Below are 20374 nucleotides of genomic sequence, written 5' to 3'. Positions count from 1 at the left end.
AGCATTTTCCAATTAGTTTTTTAAAAAAAAAAGTTCCTAAAATAAAACAATATGTTCTACAGAAACAAAAGGTGTTCTTTTTATCCACTAGAGGGCAGTAGGGGTTACTTTGTAGTACACCGCTGAGGTTTTAAGCTAATGCTAGTAAAAATTTGACCAATGTTACTTTCTAAAAAAGTTCATACATTTTTTCTTTCTTGAAACTTAAAATAAAACCTAATTTTAAACTGAAAAACTAAACAATTGAATGAACCAAAGACTTTCGGAAATATCTCAATATTTCCTAATGTCACGTTTTAAACTTTATTTTTAAAGCTTTTAGGAGTCATTTAGAACAATGATTACGTGCTACACTGTTTTTCTAAGTAGGCAGAACTAGATAATTATTAAGTTTAAAGACCTGTTTATAGGTAAAAGGTTCATTAGATCATGTATCTCAGTCAGAAGGCTGGGCTCACCAGATAGTAGCTGGTGCTCACCAGATAGCAAACTGGTGCTCACCAGACAGCAAACTGGTGCTCACCAGACAGCAAACTGATGCTCACCGGATAGCACACTGGTGCTCACCGGATAGCACACTGGTGCTCACCGGATAGCAAAATGGTGCTCACCGGATAGCAAAATGGTGCTCACCGGATAGCAAACTGGTGCTCACCAGATAGCAAACTGGTGCTCACCAGATAGCAAACTGGTGCTCACCAGACAGCAAACTGGTGCTCACCAGACAGCAGCTGGTGCTCACCAGATAGCAAACTGGTGCTCACCGGATAGCAAACTGGTGGTCACCGGATAGCAAACTGGTGCTCACCGGATAGCAAACTGGTGCTCACCAGATAGCAAACTGGTGCTCACCAGACAGCAGCTGGTGCTCACCGGATAGCAAACTGGTGCTCACCGGATAGCAAACTGGTGCTCACCAGAGAGTAAACTGGTGCTCACCAGAGAGTAAACTGGTGCTCACCAGAGAGTAAACTGGTGCTCACCAGAGAGTAAACTGGTGCTCACCAGATAGCAAACTGGTGCTCACCAGATAGCACACTGATGCTCACCAGAGAGTAAACTGGTGCTCACCAGATAGCAAACTGGTGCTCACCAGATAGCACACTGATGCTCACCGGAAAGCAAACTGGTGCTCACCAGATAGCAAACTGGTGCTCACCGGAAAGCAAACTGGTGCTCACCAGATAGCAAACTGGTGCTCACCGGATAGCAAACTGGTGCTCACCAGACAGTAGCTGGTGCTCACCAGATACCAGCTGGTGCTGACCATAATAACCGATGCGCACTATATAGTAACCAGGATTTTTTTTTTGTTAAAGAAACATTGTTTTAACTGCCATTTTTTACATAGATGACCCCTTAGGGGCTCCGTATAAATTATTCAACTGCTTAAGAAAAATGACAAAACACAGCAAAAAGCAAAAAATCTATTTAATGTTAAAATAACGTTTTGTTTCCTGGATATTTAGAAGACAAATGTTCTAATCACTCTTGTCATTCACCTGCTGTGGCTCATTCATTGGGATGGACATATCAAGTGAATCCCTGAGTAAAATGTTCCTTTCTCATTTCATGATCATTCAAGAGATCCTGTTAATAATTAGCTTCGATAAGCTTCATGCTGATTTTTTGGTGATTGGCAAACTAAACTTGCCTGAAGCTGAGGGAAACGTCAGAGATGACAAACTTCTCTGCCAATGGACAAAAGGATAACACGTACGCTGAAATACTTTAAGCAGCTAATGAGCGATTGAGTCACAAAATATGGTGGAGACACAACGCCAACAGCAAAAGGCTGCTCTTTGAGGTCTTAAGTCTTTATTGGACCGTTATTTTTCATGAAGCTGCAGCACAATTAAAAATGTGTCGACATTGGTTAAAACAAAAGGAATTGGTCTGATTATACTCTCACAGTTCAGATGTGAAGATGATCTCTAACAGTGGTGAAAAGTCTGGACTGGTTTTTATGATGCATTTATCAGACTATTATGGTCACTCATAAGCAGCAGAGCTCATAAACACACACACATTGTATTCTCCCCTCACTGACAGCTCTCATCAATCATACTAATCGTTCGTTAGTGCTTCCATATGTTGAGTGCCAGCCATCTTGGTCTGTGGTGTTTTGCCAGAATAAACAGTCCAGCAGATCCTGCTTCTTTGGCCACTCTAAATACTCATGTTTTAATCGAACCAAACACAAGGAAATGGTAACAAATCCTTCTCTGATTGTGTGGCAGACCAGCTGGAGGGTCTGGGTAAAAAACGCTTCTACTGCAGAGAGATGGGCTTTTTATAATTGTATAACTGCTATGAAGGGATTATTGTGCTGCTGCTGCAATCCATCTGTATCACGTTTCTCAGATTGGTAGATAGGAGATTGATTGAACCCCACCGGGCACATTTACACACCAACAATTCTGAGTTCAGTCCTGATCTTTAATAGGTTAAGTTGGGATTTGAAGAACAGCATCAGTCAGGTCTGAATAAAAACAAACAGAACATCCAAGAGGTGACAGATGCTGGAAATTGACTTTTAAATGAGAGAATTAGCCACGTTTCAAAAGCTTAACCTCCAACTGGCACAAATGGTTCATAATCAGGTTGTCTTTCATCCAAATATGTATTTGGATTTTATTTTGTTTAGAAGCCTCACATATAGAAAAGCAAATTGATTCCAAATTAAAGGTAATTGGTGGTTTGAGACAAATTTCTGAACTTATAATTGTAATAAAGCTTCAAAAACACAACTTTGGTTAGAAGTAAGAGTACAAAGGGGCAGAGCAGCAGGTTTGAGGGTTAGGGTTTGTTGTGCTGCTTTGTTCAATTCTTTTTCCCGTCTTTGTCCTGAGCAGTCTTACACTGCTGGGTTTTGTTATTTTAGTTTGGACCTCGGTAGTCTCGGTATTCTTTTGAATAGTTAGATTTTGGTTAGGCAGCCTTAGGGAGCTGCTGACTCCGACGGTCGACATGGCTTTGTCAGCAGTCTCACTGATATATTTCAAGTTTCCAGTCCCCTTTTTGTCTTAAACCAGGACAATAATTATTTCATTTTGTTCTTTCTTTCAGGACAGAGTTTGACTTCATAAACTGTGCTCCTTTATATTCTTACTGGTGTCCAGATTTTAGAGTTATGGTCCCCTTTTCTATTTCCCCCTAGACTCATGGCAGGTTTGCCCATTGAGGATGTAACATTTGTTTTAATTAAATAGTCTGATCCCCTGATTCGCACTAGCTACTAGATGCCGGTCAATGTAGGGCCATAGAAATTTGAAGCTGGAGTCATGTCCGATGTGATCGTAACAATAAAGGACATTTGTTAATCTCTAGTCATACACTATATTACCAAAAGTATTGGCTCACCCGTCCAAATGATCAGAATCTGGTGTTCTAATCACTCGTCTTGGCCACAGGAGTATAAAATAAATCACTCAGACATGCAGACTGCTTTTACAAATATTTCTGATAGAATGTTCCGTTCTCAAGAGTGTGGAACTGTCATAGGATGTGCAACTAATCCAGTCGTGAAATTTCCTAAATATTCCAGAGTCAATGGTCAACTCTATCAGAACAAAATGGAAAAGTTTGGGAACAACAGCAACTCAGCCACCAAGTGGTAGTAAACTAATGGAGAGGAGTCAGCAGAGGTTACATTTCAGACTAAATTGTGCAAAGTGTGACATTTGGTGGAGGATGAATGATGGTGTGGGCTTGTTTTTCTGGAGTTAGTTCCAGAGAATGGAACTTCAAATGCTTCAGGATACCAAAAGATTTTGGACAATTCCATGCTCGTGTGGGAACAGTTTGGAGCGGCCCCTTCCTCGTCCAACATGAATATGCACAAAGCACGGTCCATAAAGACATGGAGGACAGAGTCTGGTTGGTCTGGTTTGGTCTGACCGATGCGCTTTTGGAAAAATGGTCAGAAATTCCTACAAATACACTCTACCTAGAACCTAGGTTCTAGGTACTCCTCAACCTAGAAGAGTTGAAGCTGTAATAGCAGCAAAAGGTGGACCGACATCATATTAAACTCTATGGGTTATGAATGGGTGGGACTAAAATAGTGCATCTCTAGATTAATTATTAAGAAAAGCAGACAACCATAAAGCGGCATCATGTGTTCTTATGTTGATTCTTTCTCTAACAGCTGACATGACCACTGCTTTCAGAAATAATTAAGCAGCAGATGAAGTCCAATACCCAAACAAACGAACTAAAGAAAAGACGATGTGTTGTTCTGATGCGTCTGCCTTCTAAGAGCTGCAGTGTAGGGCTCTCCAAGAGCTGAGGAGCTTTGTTTTCCTCCTCGTCTGCGTTTAACAGCCACAACATGAAAAAAAGTGCAATGAGTGCCATTCAGCAGGACACTTATTGTAGGTTGCATGGCAACAGATTTGGTTTTGACATGATGGCCGAATGAAAGGCAGCAATATTGTAAAGAGGCGGCTGGGTATGGCTGTGGATGGCGTAATAACCCCTGATTACGTTGCGCTAAAAACATTCTTGATATCTTTAAAAGAAAGAACTAATGTCAGCTTTGGCTAAAGAGAGCTGTGCTCGTCAATCCAATCATTCGAGGGAAAACAAAATAACGTTGTGCGTGTCGGGGAGACTCACGTCAACTACAGGCAGCAACATTTCGGTCAGCTCTCCTCTGGCTTCCAGTGAAACGGCGACAGAGGCGAAAGGACGACTGGCCATCTGCTGGCGCTCTCTCATCAGCTGCTGTAACGTCACATAAAGGAAAACGTTAGCAAAGAACAGTAACATCCTTCTAGAGATTTTAATCAACAAAACAGTTTGTCAATAACTCTAAATAATCATGAAGCAGTGTGATTGATGAGTGTTTTAAAAACCTGGTGGGGAGGATAAAAGACACATTTGTTGCAGGTTTTTTATGAAAAAGCATCTTGAACTCTTAAGCTTCTTAGCTGAAGGATCGATTATGGTTTGGGATTATGGTACAAAGACGAGGAGATTAAAAAAACGAAGGGTGGTGGTTTCTAAATCAGGATAATGATCCTTAACACACATCAAAATCCAGAATGGACCTTAAGGTTTGGCATTGATCCTCGCAGCGCTCTGACCTAAATGTCAACAGAAATCTGTGGGAAAACTTCAAAAGAGGAGATCGAGTGCGCCGGCCTGAAGTTCTCACAGCGCGAAACAGCTTTTCTGAACACAACAACAAAGTTTGGTTTCTGTTGTTAAAAGTGTTTAGTGTGAGAAGTCTGTATTTGTGTGTACTTCTGTTGCAATCAAACACAAAAAGATGAAATTAGAGCTTCTAGCTTGAAATAGAAAGTGAATCTCCACCAGCTTTTTACAGCAGAACGCCATCAAAGTAAAAAAAAAAAAAAAAACAATTAGCTTTTCAAATTTTGACAGCAACCTCACTATTCACAACTTACAAAAAAAAAGTACTGCCAAGAAAAAAGTTTTCTTTTAAAGTCTTTTTATTCTATGTAAGATTCACTTGCAGAAACTGTTTTAGATGAAATAAACAATAAATATGAATCTATTTGAATACAAAAATTCATTGTTTTTCTGACTGTATGAAATAGTAGTGGCGTGTACTGTCAATATGTATCGCAATATATCACGAGAGAATTCCATCCTTTCATTTGTTACGACACAATTCTTAAGTCTCAGATATAAAAATTCAAGATTTTTAAAAGACTTTTAAAAGGTATTATTTCCTTTTAGACTTTTTAGACCCTGTTTTTAGTCGCATAACCTTCATTCACTCTACGAGAAGTTGATGTTGGTATAATGTGTAAGTTAGTTAAAGGGATACGTTAACCTTAAGACTTCCTTAAAGCTTCTACAAGGAGAGCTGTAGTTTATCTAACAGTTTCCGCTACTCTGGATGAGCAGAAAATATATTTTCTTCTTCCCCTCGAATCGATATTGTAAAACACTTTGAGCAGGAACGCCTGATCGATATCCAAACAGAGCAGCGTTTCAGTTCCAAGGACATCCCTGATTGTTATTGGCTTTGTGATGAGCTTAAGTGTGCCGCATTAAGATCTAATTGTACTTCAGATGACTAAGCACCTGAAATGACTGGGATGTCCATTCTGACACCAAACATGACTCATATTTGGAACAATATGCAACATGAAAAAACTTTACATATTTTTTTAAAGTTGGATTTTTTGTTAATTTTTTTCTAAACCTTCAAAATACATTAAGTAATCACCATTTTTTTTAAATCAGGTTTAAAAACCTCATAGTATCTTGGGGAAAGTATTTCTAACTCCATGAAAACTCATTTATTTTTTATTTTTTTTATTCAAACAAGGCAAATATTCCTCAATAGAATTGCCTCTGTTCTCCTTTAATTCCACATCGACACAATATTTATGACATTTAAACTTTATCTGATCCCAGCAGGAAAAAAAAAACAAAAGTACAATTTCTCTGCTTGGGCAGACTGGAGACTTTTAATCTCTAATATTTGATTTGAGACGTATTACAGAGTGTCTGATTATACCAGATGCATGAAAACAGAGTTTTCTAATGACATTACAGCACACGGGATTTGTCCTTGAAGTGGTAATGAACCTTCAGATTCTTGTGCGTAGACCACCTCCCCCACTCGCTTTGACCTTAATTAGGCATTCATTAGTCTGGCTAATAATTGTCATATTTTCTACGAGGTTTGGAAAGGTTGCCATGGCAAAAATTACCAAGGAAAGCAGAGTCTACCTGTATGTGAAGCATATTTTTAGTGAGGCAACTTCAATATCTCGAGAATGGAACATAAATAAAAAAATAAATTCGGTTGATTTTCCTTCTCTGTTAACAGGAAAGCATTTGTTTTATTGGTCACAGATAACTAATCTGATGCGCCAGATGCTTTGCTGCAGAACCATCTGGGAAGTTGATTGTGAAAATTGTTTGGAGTAGAGCAGCTTGTCCACTCCTCATCTCTAAATGAGTAATCAAACAAATACATATGAGCGGAGAAAAAAAAAAAAGGTTGTATAAAAATAAAACACTTGTTTATTTGCAGATGTCTCAAAAGGGAAAAATCTGTTCATCACAACTTCAGTTCCACCAATTAACCAACTGGATCATCAGAGACGAACCGACGTCACCATCCGCAGATTCATGGAATTTCTGAGACCAGAACTCACTTTATGGCAATTAAACTCTTCAGGCAATCTCTGCTCATCGCTTAATTATGAAATATTGTTCAAATTCAACTGTCAAGAATTCTGTTGACTGCTGGCAAAGAATGGAGATTTATTCAGCAACTGGAAAGAAACAGTGAAACTCAAATAATTAATTCTTTTTTGAGCTCCAACATACAGTTTAAACGAAAAGGCTCAAAGAGGAGAAATGCAGCGAACCGTCTTTGATTTTTGGAAATGAATTGCTTTCTGAAACATTTCTTTTCTATTTCGTTTCTTTTTTGGAATTGTGTTTTGGCTTTTGGAATTTTGGATTTCTAAAATGCAATGTTTTTTACTCTTTTGCTTTTTAAATTGTGGTAATCTTTCATATGTTTTTGTGTGACGTGATTTGTTGGTGGGATTTCCACTTCAAGGCAATGAAATAAGGGAAAATTTAATGAAATTCTTTATTGATGCAAGAAGAGGAAAGTAGGGAAATGGAGCAGAAGGAGAGCACAGAAAGAATATGATGCAAAACAATCAGGATGTAGGTAAAATATATATATAACAGGTACATAAAGATATAAAAATAAAGTAATGATGTATGCAGGAAGAGTCTTAAAAATATTATCATTACTGTGTGCTCTGAGTCATACCAAAAGACTCTTTCCAATGAAACTTGTGTTTTTAACGTGATGATGGAGGACATATGTAAAGAAAGATCAAAACTGCATTTCTGAGAATTTCTTCATTCAAAATATTGTGAAAATGCGCTGGATGGACCTCAAGCTTCCTCCTCTGAGGGTTGCTACACACCAACAGTCCCACCCACAACTCAGAGGTGAAACTTTGTTCTAGAAACAATTTTTATTTATTTATTTTTTACTAAAAACAGAGGAATAAAGTAAGAATAAAAGACCACTGGGAATGCTTGTAAAAGGCCTCCCAAAGATGATCGGAGTGGTCTCTAAGGTTGATCTCCATTGTTCAAATGTTGAAGAAGAGAGAAACGTTCTCTAAAGGTCAACACAACACCATGCTAGCATCCCGTCTCCAACCTCCTTATTAGGTCCAGAGGCTGGGCCAGAAATAGAAATAAACAGACTTTGTATTGACTGTGTAAGTGGCAGTAACTCATTGGAAATACAACTCTCGTTTGTGGGTGGGACTTTGACACAGAGCGCCCCTCCCCCTCCCCGTCACTGAGAACTCTCTCGCACGAGCTTATAGCCTCAAGCTAACAATAGTGGTGCAAAAATAACGAGAAATATTGGATCAATCCAGTCGACCAGTTTTGAGCCAGAATTCGCTACCGAACGAGTGTTGAACGCTCATCCTGTCTCACATACCTAAACGTGAGCGAACCAGAGTGTTCGCCGGGTAGAGGAGACTTTGTCACGCCCATTTCAGTAGTTAGTCGGAACATTTTCAAGCACCTGGTTTTCATCTGCTCCTGATCTAAAGTGATTAAAATAAAGAAAAACTCAGAAATGCATTATGAACTGTAAATGATTTTATATAGGTCATCTACGATGAGAAAAATACTACACGAACATGTTAAAAACACAAAAAAGATGATTTTCATTGGGGTAGGTCTTTAAGTCTTCATTTTAGAAGGTCAAATTTAAAGGAGTCAAATCAGTCTTCGAGGAAAAACGACAAAACTAAAACCCTTCCAGGTCCTCATGTCTTTAAGAATTTGGAACAGAAACAATCAAAGAATCCAGACCTCAAACATTTAACAGGAAGAGGATGGCAAACCAACCATAATGTAATGAAAAGGGGTTTCTATAATTCTTTTTTTTTGTTTTAACTCTGAAAAGTAATAGGTAAAAAAGTTGTACTGAATTACACTTACTTGGTCAAAACTTTGAAAGCTGGGGTGAAAAAAATAGAAATAAAAACAGCAGCCACATGAAATTGACATTGACTACCTGATTGATTTTCTCTCTTTTATTTTTTTTACACTTTATATCCGAGGTCCAATGTTAAATTGTTGTACATCTCTACCAATAAAGATCAAAAAGGCAGTACAAGCCTTATAGATTGGAGCTGCTGGGTCACAGCAGGTTAAAATCAGAAATGTTGCCCTTTTCCAAAAAGATAAGCAGAGGATGGAGGGCCCACCGAGGTTGCTGCAAAACGAGAAAACCGCTCACGGCTTATTACGGTTTTCAACACAAAAGCTTCAAATCCAACAACATTCATCCTAAATGTCAGATAGCAGTAATGTTATTTATCATGTTGCAGAATTCGTTTTTAGAGCAACAAAGCGCAGGAGGAGAGCAAACGCAAAGTCAGAGAAAGCTTGTGCTGTGAATATAAACATAAAAACGGCCGACACAAAACCAGAGAGATTCTAGAAATGAATGCTAAGTAAATGACAAAAGGTAAGAGAGAACGCTGTAAAACCAATTAACGTTTGTGCATTGACAGACTGATTTTGTCTAGAATACAAGCTGGAGCTATTCATGCTTTTGATAAGGGTGGGCACCAAGTGCATTGCTATGCGACTTGATTAATTTGGCAAGTGAGGACATGAATTATCTGTCTGGTAAATACTTCATTTTTTTCCCTCTGTAAATTCCGGGGAAAGGGGGTGGGTGTCATCTGAACATATCCTTTACTTAAGCAGGTCACCCTGCCCTTTGAAAACATCACTGCCCACAGACATGAGCCGTCACTTCACAACTCTGTAAAAACACACAACCCAAAAAACTGTAATGTTTTTTAGCAACAAATTCACCTTTTGTTGTTGTGTTTTTTCTTTTTGCTGCACAATGCAGCTCATTTGAGAGTCTCTGCACGTCCTGTGATTAATGGACTGAGCATGAACAGACTAATACATGCAGTGTAGTGTAATGCTATTGTTTACAATGCTGACATGATGTTAGTTTGGGCTAAAATGTGAGTGGGCTTGGATAGCAGAAGCTAAAAGAACATAAATATGGGCTTCTGCAGTGTACTGTAATGCAGGTAAAATGGGAGAGAAATGTTCAACCTGAACAAAAAACAATCAGAGTGACAAGAGATTCCAGATTGAGATAAACTCATGGTATAAATCGATGACCACTGATTGGGATCTTTGACAATCGAGGTTCATGGTGGCATGTCAATCTAGTGGACGTAGTAATGTCTGAATAAGACAATCAAACTCGTTTATCCCTACATGGCCTTTGTTGACCAACTGTCCAATCCACAGCTGAAGATACACAAATTCAGCTGACATTGGAGATGAATCGCCATCCCTCAACTCAAACTATCAGGTGCTGCCAGGAGCTCAACTTGTAAGATTGAACTAAATGAGTTTAAAGCATGAAGCATAATTACCAAACTTCTCACAATGGTGATTCTTTAGACTCAAGTTGTGTACTCGTTCTTTTTCATCCACGTTCTCTGCTAGTTTTTTTTTGGTATTTGGTCTACTGGATTGTCAATTTTAATATATAGTGTAGTTTACCAACTCAGCCAACACTCTTGTCTCACAGCATCCTTCAACAGTAAAAGAGCCATTTGGGCTCATTTTCTACTGATAAAACCTAGAAGGAGCCGCATAGTCTAACTTAAGAAATCTGGATTTGCCTTCATGATGCATTCTTTTTGTATTCACTCCTTTTTTTAATAATAGAAGTGAAACTATTTTTTGTACGAACAAAACCAAAAGTATAAAAAGAACCCAGCATCTCTCAAAATGTGATTTTTTTTTGTTATGTCAAATAACTTACTTTCAAAATAAAAGATTCTCCGTGCCAAACACGATCATCTCAGTGCAGCTCTGGGCAAGTAACCAATGTTGTGCAGCACAAGATAATATAAGTAAAAGATTAAACTTTTTACCAAAGTTTTGCTTTATAAAATCTGTTCATTCTGGAGGTAGCGTTGACCAAACAAAAAGTCTTCAGGTCAACAGGGATGTAAAAACATACATAGTTTATCATCTATGTGAACCTCAGCCATCAATTTATAAATGTAACTAATCTAAATTAAATAAATGCTAATTAAGTAATCCCTACTTTAACAAATTGCTATTTTCTTCTGTTAATTATTTATTTTTTGTTCTTTGTCCTCAGCAGTCTTACACTACTGGGTTTTGTTATTTTAGTTTGGGGTTGGACCTTGGTAGTCTTTGCTTGCAGGCTTTGTTTATTTGTTTTCTTTAGGTGGTTTATGTTAGGCAGCCATTAGCATAGATCAGCTGACTCCAACTGTCTCCTTGACATATTTTATGTTTGACCAAGGAGCCACCATGGAGAGATAAAAGAGCCACATGTGGATCTGGAGCCGCAGGTTGCAGACTCGTGAACTAGGACAAGTAAAGGTTGGATTTCAACCCATTGACTGACACCAACAAAATTACAGCAAACCCTTAAATAGAAAGTTCTCTTAATCCAAAAAAAAGTTTGTCTTTTTCGGGTAGGATTAAGATAATCCATTTAACCTCCTGCTGATGAGATTTGATGTTGTTCTAAAAAGATTGAAGCTGAAGTTTCTCTGTCTGCCTAAATGCTTTAGAGGCTTACTAAGAATAAAACAGGATAGAGGCTAATGCACACTTATATGCACCAAAAGTCACAAAGAATTTAACTTTTTTTTCTATTAAACAATAGCAAAGTTCTTGAATTTATTATGGTCAAAATTATTGGCGCCTTTGAAATTCTATCCTAAAATGTAAAACTTATCACTAAAAAAAATGCAATATTTTGGTGTGAACATGTTTTTTTGTTGTCAAACTTGACAAAAACTCCCACAGAACTCAACAATTGAATGGACAAATCTGTTGACACCATTCATTTTTGGTAGCATTCCCTTTGGAAAGATAACTTCCCGTCACTTCCTGTAACCTTGAATGAGTTTCTTACACCTCTCTGCTGGAATTAAGACCACTCTTCTTTTGGAAATGTTCCAAGTCCTTTATAATTTCAGCGATCGGGACGCATTGCTGGCCATTTCAAAACACTCCAGTGCTTTTTTGTAACCGTTTCAGAGAGCTTTTGGAAGTGGTCATTGTCCTGCTGGAAGACCCTCGACCTCTGGTGGAGATGCAGCTTTCTAACATTGGTAACTACCTTGTGCCCCAAAATTCTTTGGTAATTGTCAGATTTTATGACAGCATTCACACAGTCGAAGCATTGAGTGCCAGAAGCAGCAAAGCAACAAGAAAACATCTTTGAATCTCAGGCATATTTGACTATTTAGGCATATATAGCCTATATAGAGCAATAAAACGACAAGCAGCAAGATGACCTCCACTGTTGTTGCTTTTCTAGTCGTCGACTACAATGACACGTTAGCGGTCTACACCAGGCATGTAAGGCTCTAGTGTCTATTTTCATTGAGATGGTGACGGTATGAGTTGAAACATTAGTATCCCATGTTTCCAGATCAGTTTGAATTTATTTGGAGGTTATTCAAGGCTTTTATCCACATTTCAACAATCCATTAGTGTAATTTTTAGCGTTTTGTTCTTCCATTCAAGTCCAGGAAGATTAGCTACAGAGCCAACTGATGATTGTGCGCCCAGTAGACACAAGAAAATAAAGATTTCTGGAATTAAATTTCTAACCTTAAAATAGTTTGTTTTTCAACACCAATCGCCTCTTTACTCTTCTTTCCTTTCTCCACGATCAGTGTGAGAGGCGACACAAAGGCAGAGTCCATCATTCTTCAATTTTAAATAGATCATTGGTCTGCAACCTTCAACACTTAAAGAGCCATTTGCCAACCAAAATCCAATAGGAGCTACACAAAGTCTTTACTCACCGTTTAGAAAAATAAGATACTGATTCATGTTTTTGCTACTGACATGATACATTTAAATAAACTATTGTGTTTTCTTTGGCATAAATAGAACAAACTTGAAGAGAAAATAGATTTTTTTCAAAAATATGAAATAGTTTTGACAAAGCTTTGAATGACTTACTTTCTAAATAAAAGACATACTTCATTAAAGGATCATGTCAATGCAGCAAATGCAGTAGGAAATGTAAAGTCATCAAAAATAAGAAAAAATGTTTATTTTACTCTTTCTGGAGCATTGCAGCCACAAATTAATATATAAAGCCAATAAAAACTAAATCAAAGCTAATTAAGTGACCCCTACCATATATTAAAACAATGAGGATCTCTTTAAATCCTTGAATTTGTTAAAAAAAAGAAAATCCAGTGGATTATAACTTAATGTAGCTTTAATTCTGGCTGTGCTTACTGACAATAAATTGATTTTCTGTGATAAATGTGTCAGTATGACGTTGATAAACTACAGTTTCAGACCCCTGAGTTAGATTAACATATTGCCAACACCTGTTTCTCACCACAGGTGCATCTAAATACAAATTCAAAGAGCTTGAAATTCAAATATTTCTAACAGGCTTGACAAGGTGCCAATGATGTTCATCAAGTCTGTTTTGGAGTTGTGTAAATTTTTGACTTTTTTCATTTTTTCTGTTCTGGTATAAATAAACATGCACAACTTTTGCAATTGGAGCAATTTTCTGAGAGACGGGTTACATTTTCTGGCAGAATTGCAAGGCCGCCAATATTTTTTTGGCATTGACTGAGTATTTGTTGCGACTTTGAAAATGCAACTGTGTACATAAGGCCCATAAGGATGTAAATGCAGCTCTTTACCTCAACATATTCAATCCACAGCGATCTGTTAAGATGCTAAGGTTAGGCACAAATATAAACAAGTAATTTCCAAAAAACAGAATGTGGATCTCAGCATGTGGTGGTTGTGCATGAATGTGTGAGAGCTTAAAAAGAAAGAATTGCATTTGAAAAATCCCATTTCCATGTGTAACATCTTGGAGTAGCAAGTGTTACGAAATGTCAGCGTGCCCTCCCCTCGGTTCCCCCCACAGGTAGCTTTAGAGAGGTCAGCTCTTATCCTCCTCATCCGTGGCATTTCAATCTTTTGTCTTTTCCTTTCTTGGTCCCCAATCAGCAGCAGAGCTTCATCACCTCAACCATTCAACTGGAACAGCTACACCTTTCACAATTTACCCTGAAAATAATTAATATTTCTTATCTAATTACTGTTAAGAGCGCGGCGAACATTCAGCTGTGTGAGACTGCGTAAATGCAAGGACATGCACTTTGTGGTTTCTGAGAAGCTCTCGATGATTGTTGTCAGCAAACTCATTTTCTGAATTACACGGGGACGGTTATAGCTTTGTTACAGACGGATCCTGTTGTCAAACGGCAAAATAACCCAAGTAGCAAATATGCCTCAAATAAATATGTTTTTTAAAAACAAATAATATCCACAATTATCAACTTTACACCAGAAAGCAAATAAATAATCTGCTGTTCAAAAGCCACTGGCTGGATCAGTGTCATTATTAACCCAAACACTTCTGAGAGTCTCATTTAAACTCATTTATTTCAAGTCGTAATGTGAGACAGATGTCTAAGTGGTCCCCAGTGCAGAGGCTGTTTACAAGCGTTTAAATTAAATGGACACAGTAAAGATGAATTTATCTGTCAGGAAAAGAAACAACTCAAACTATAAGAGTTTTAGCACAAACTAAATATGATCAGATCACTTACCTTCATATTTACCCAAATAGTTTGAAAAGAATTACAGATAAAACTAAAAATGTTGCATTACCTGTGATAATGCTAGTGTGAATGCTTTTTGTTGAAAGCAGTTGCGGAAGATGCTGAAGGTTTTTGCTGATAATGGTAACTTTATGGTTGAAGGAATTTGCTTAAAATACGAAAAGCAATTTGCAAAATGTTAAATTTTGTTAAAGAACTATGAAAGAGCGCTGAAGGTGACCTAAATTTCTGAAACATTTGTAGCAAAAATTGCTTAAAAACCCCATAATACATGCCAATTTTGCAAAAATATTTAGTGTGTTGCTTAAATAGGAGCTAAACTCCAAATTGGCCTAAAATAGTTAGCTTGTTGCTTAAATATTAGCTAAACTCTAAATAGCCTCAAATTCCTCCGTAAACTAAATTAGTCAAAACGTTAGCCTGTTGCTAAAATACAAACTAAACTCTGAATTAGCCTAAAAAAACCTCAGTAGATAACAAATTAGCCCAAAATGTTAGCAATTTGCTAAAATTTTAGCTAAACTTTAAATTAGCATTAACAAATCCCAATAGTTGTCAACTTAGCCAAAAAAAGCTAACACGTTGCTTAAATACTAGCTAAATTTCAAAATTTCTCTCTTAGTAAACTAAATTAGTCAAAAACAAATGTTAGCATGATGCTAAAATATTAGCTAAACTCCAAACTTGTGATAATTACTATGAAAGATTAAAACACACCCATAAATATGTTATTAATCTAACTGAAATTTAGAAATTTGAAGACTTTCTCATTCATTTTCTATGGGGCATATTTTCAAAAATGATTAAGTTAATATTTGTGTGAATGCTTATAAGATTTATAAACACAGCTTAAAATAAAACATACAATGTAATACACGAATAAATCTGATTGTACATGAAGACTGTCCCTCATGCACGGATCCACCTGTAATTCCACCATTTGTTGGGAGGAAGACTCCTTTGTCTTCAAACAGGAGCTTTTCATAAGAACTGCTACCCACTGAATTTTATTTACAACTTTTGCTACGTACACAACTCCATCCCACAACACACAGGTGTGCACTCACACACTGCTCTATGGGAGTGGTCACCATTGATCCTTTGACCTTTGCCTCATCCCTTGAGGCGGGAACCAAAGGCTAGTGCCTGGTTGTGTTCAGGGGGTAGGGGCTCCTTAAATTGGGATGAAATCCCATCTGAGCTAAAGAGGTGGTTCAGGCCCCCAGGGGGTGCTGGAATTGGGTTCCCCGCCATTGTGTGTCGGGTCATTCTGTGTTTCCACTGTCACCTTGGTGACTGGGGTCGGGCTGTCTTTGTATGCCATTTGTTCTTCTTACTGAGACCCTCCTTTTTGGTGGTGGATGCTGGACCTCCCACATGTATTTGTGTACATAAGGGATAGCACAGATGTGTGGTTGTGCACACAAATTCAGCCGTTCTGTGAATATTTACTATTGACATTGACGAATTTTAGCCCCCAGCAACTTAAATTTGGATGTTTTCTTTCCTCTTTATCTTTGCTAGTTTTGTTTTTCTGTACTCTATCCCTCACTATGTCTCCTGTTGTTTCTCCCATACATGTTTTTTTTTAAACATTTCTCCCTGAATGTTCATTTTGTCCTTTTCCGTCTGATTAAGAAGCTAAAAGTTAAAAAGTACATTTAAAAAAAAAAACACAATTCAACTATTTATCATTGAAAATGAATGTTAAATGTTTTTAAAATAATGAAATCTAGTTTCAAAGATGAAATTATGCAAATATACACCTGATATTTTCTGGGATTTTGTCTGTTTGCTCAGCTGCTGTACAGGACATTATGGGAATATCTATATGAATAAAACAAACAAATTAGGCTATAGATATAGATTTTAGGAATAATTATTTGATCATATTGATTTATTAATACATGAGCTGCTATTGTTTTAACTGCTCACAGAATTATGCATTTTAAATAAATCTTATTTGTACATTTTACATCAGTTATATCATAAAAAAATTAATAAATGAAGAAAAAAGCTCGTTAAGTATGCTAATGCATTTGCATGTTGTTATAAAAAAATTATCTAATCACATAAAAATGAACTAGTATTAAAAAGTGCATCAAACTGTAAAGCTATATCACCCAAAAGAGAACAGAGAGACCCTGAAGGCTCATGGGAGTTTTGGTTAAAGGTTACAAACAAGCAACTTGACCTTAGAGTATTCCTGTAAAAGTGTAAAAGTAGGACACCTTAAAACTGTCAGAGCAGAAAGCTTTAGTTCTTATATGTTAAGTATTATAAATCTGTGTGAGAAAATCTGTCCGTGTCTTTTTTGGATCAACTTAAAATGCATTGTAAACTATATTTCTTGTAAAAGGGAACAATTATATATAATTATATTACTAACTGATGCAAAAAATTGAATTTTGATAAAAAATAAAATACAATTTTGTTTTCCAAATAATATAAAATGCTGCATTAAGAATTAAATCCTGTTTTTAGTGTTTAAACACATGGTGCGATTTATGTAAAATTAAATAAATATGTGATTTATTATTTATTTAACCTTATAGCTTTGATCTTTGGGTAATAAATGCAGGACTTAAATGGAAATATGAGAGAAAATATGTGAGTGGGAATGTAATGGCGTGCATCCATCTTTCTGCATTATTTCATATTTAATCCTTTAAACAGAAACAGAGTCATAGCTGATATCGCTTTTGTTTATTTCCATCTATCAATTAGAGGGTATAAAACGATGATCAATGTCATCCCCGAAGAGGAAATTAATTGTGAGAGCTTTATTAGTCGACTGCGAGTCACGGGGCTGAACCAAATGAAACTTCCTGCTGTTGAGAATCAGAGCAACCAGGAGGACGCGGAATTCAGTCGGAAAAAGATGGAAATCGTGGCTGCTTTTTAGGCAGACAGACACTATACAGTTTAGATTAAGAGCTGAAATTTGCATCCATTTGCTCTCTTCCTCCTTTTCCTGCACGTATTTTTGAAGGCGCTTTTATGATTTCTGCTGCCCATCATCTCATCCTTGACCCTTTTCATTTCCCTCTCCGCCGATCCAATCTTCCATTCCAACACTGAATATTAATGATTATTATCCTTTCTCATTACATGTTTCCACTTTCTTTAAGCTTCTTTCCCAAGATTAACTGAAACCTAAACCCGATTATTAATCAAATTGATATTTATTGTAATAGCTTTGGATTTGATCATAGAAATCAAATGTTGCAGCATGAATGCAAATATTAAGAACCAAGAACGTAATAAATAAACATTTTAAACTTTCTGTTTCAGCAGTTTTTCCATTTCTTCTTATCACCTGTTTTATAAATCAAAGTTCATAGTTTCCAACCTTTTTTTTGCTTCTTTTGTGGATTTATTTGCTTCTACATGTTTGACATTTGTTGTAAAAAATGTATGATCTCAATCTGTGATTTTTAAAACAAAAAAGACAACATTTACCACTCAGAATTGTTTTTTTTCTTTGACAGTTTTAAGTTAATTGTGGAAATATTTGTAATATAATCACAAATATATCTGTAAAAAAAAACCTGGGCTTGTACTTAAAAGACGGATATCAAGCAATGAAACAAAAAAACATTTTAACCCTTGTGCTCTCTTATGGGGTCCAGATGACCCCACCCTAACATGGTTAATTAACGGTGAGTTTGGGATTGGCAATCTCACCAGTGAGAAAAAAATAAAAAGATAAAATAATAGAGCAGATTGTAAAGTAGAAAAAATAGATGAAAAAACACTGAACTACTAAAAGTTGAAGAAAAAAGCTTTAAAGGGTAACTCTGCTCAGATTTAAAAAAAATAAAATAAAAAAAAAGTGGGGGGTTGGGGGCGTGGCTTGGTGATGCCAGTATCTCCATTCTGAAGTTAAAATCTGGTTTTGTAAAGAAGTGGTTTGTAGCGATAGAGATGCATTAAGCTGGAGAGCAGAGTGGTCCACATTTTCATAGAAAATCAACACGAAAAATTACTCAGAACTAAAAGTCCCAGGAAAATTCCAGAGAGTGGAAAAATAAAGAAATGGACGATAAAACTTTATTAAGCAAATGCTACCTAGCAACAAAAAAAGAATAAAATCAGAGTACATGAAGCTTTTTTCCCCAACTAAAAGGGAACTTTTATAAAAATAATGTCTAAGAGAAGTGTAAAATTTTCTCTGAACTGAATAATAATTCGTCCCACTTTATCTTAAAAAAAAGCACCATTAATAACACAACAATTGGATTTAACTGCCTACAACTCTGGAATACCAAAAAACATCAGTTGAGAGATGGAAAAAACCCATAATGCATCAGCCGAAATATCATCCTAGAAAGGCAACACAAGAGTTTCTAAAACACATTTTGTTGGTCAAAAAGGTTTGTTGTCGCTTTGTTGTGACAATTTTACCCTGAAGTTGAGGTTGCTACACACAAAAAAAAGTAAAACATCGGAGAGCGCTGATAGATGATGGGAGCTGCTGAAGGGGAAATGGACTGCATTTACTGTATTCGTCACTTCAGGAGTCTTAACCACTCAAAGTGCTTTCTGCACAACAAGCTGCATTAACCTATTCACTCCGCATTTTCTTAGCCTATGCAGTTTTTCTGTAAGAGTCTGCAAAGTGCTGAAGGCACCTCCGTATTCACAAAGGAGCTGAGCCTGGATGAAGTGATGCATCTGCAATGGACTGACGGGGTTTTCAGAAGAGACTCAAATGTATTTAGAAGAATATCTCCAGAACTGTCATTTTTAACACTGAGAATGTTAAGCTAAACTCAAATAAACCCAACTAAAATATAACAAAGTAATTTATAGAAATAAAGTTTAGCCTCAAAAGGAGTTTATGCAAATATACCCCCAGTTTACGCAAAAACTGATCCAAAGCAAAAGTCTCAGCTTGTGTCTGTTTTATTACTGGACAGAACAAATAAAACCGGCGTGTAAAGATGGATGTTCTATTGACTTACTTCTCTGCGTCGAGATGCCCAGCAGGTCTGTTTGATCTTCCACACCACAGCCGCCACCAGCAGGAGCGAAAGGAAACAGCTGCAGAGACGGAATGAAAAAACACACAGTTGGAAAGAGCAATGAAAAAATAGGGACACTTTTAATAAATACTTATTTAAATACTTCTGGTACTCGGTTAAACCGCTTTACTGTGTTCTAAAAAATGGTTTCTGCATAATATAGTATTTTTGCCTAGCTAATATATTACATTAAACTAACATACTAGTACAGTTACAGTAAAATGTTCCGACTTCTTTTAAGGTAAAAAATATTGAGTTATTAGATCTTGAAAAATATCTATTTTGAAAATAAAAATAGATATTAATACATAATTAAAATAGATATTGAAAATTAATAGAACATTAAAATAGATATTGAAAAATATATTTTTAATATCTATTTAGTACTTTTTTTTCCTTTTTTTAAGATAAACGTTTTAATTGTGAACGGTTGTCTTGTTTCAATAAACAGAAACTATTAAGTAGACAAACATTTGAATAAAACATTAAAGGCAAATTTATCTCAAATGTGTCATTCTAGTCTGACTTTAAGGTGAATGTGGTCTACAGCAGGGGTCCCCAAACCACGGCCCGCGGGCCGGATCCAGCCTACCTCCACATTTGGCCCGGCCCCCCAAACACTATCAGAGACCCATTATTTTTGGCCAAATGATTAAGATCCAC

General features: G+C 36.7%; 1 protein-coding gene across 1 annotated transcript in view; it reads right to left on the bottom strand.

Moving 5' to 3' along the window:
* atrnl1b (attractin-like 1b) overlaps positions 1–20374 on the bottom strand; it is a 71822-nt gene that overhangs the window by 3481 nt on the left and 47967 nt on the right. Inside the window, exons 26-27 of the mRNA XM_024284499.2 lie at positions 19652–19730; positions 4621–4728 (exon numbers count right to left, since the gene is read on the bottom strand). Coding sequence (XP_024140267.1) covers positions 4621–4728; positions 19652–19730 — 187 coding nt within the window. The remainder of the gene's footprint in view (positions 1–4620; positions 4729–19651; positions 19731–20374) is intronic.

The sequence above is a fragment of the Oryzias melastigma genome, linkage group LG19 (assembly GCF_002922805.2).
Source record: "Oryzias melastigma strain HK-1 linkage group LG19, ASM292280v2, whole genome shotgun sequence".
Lineage (NCBI taxonomy): Eukaryota > Metazoa > Chordata > Actinopteri > Beloniformes > Adrianichthyidae > Oryzias > Oryzias melastigma.
Note: the sequence above shows the minus strand (reverse complement) of the source record. Positions and strands in the feature narration are given on the sequence as shown.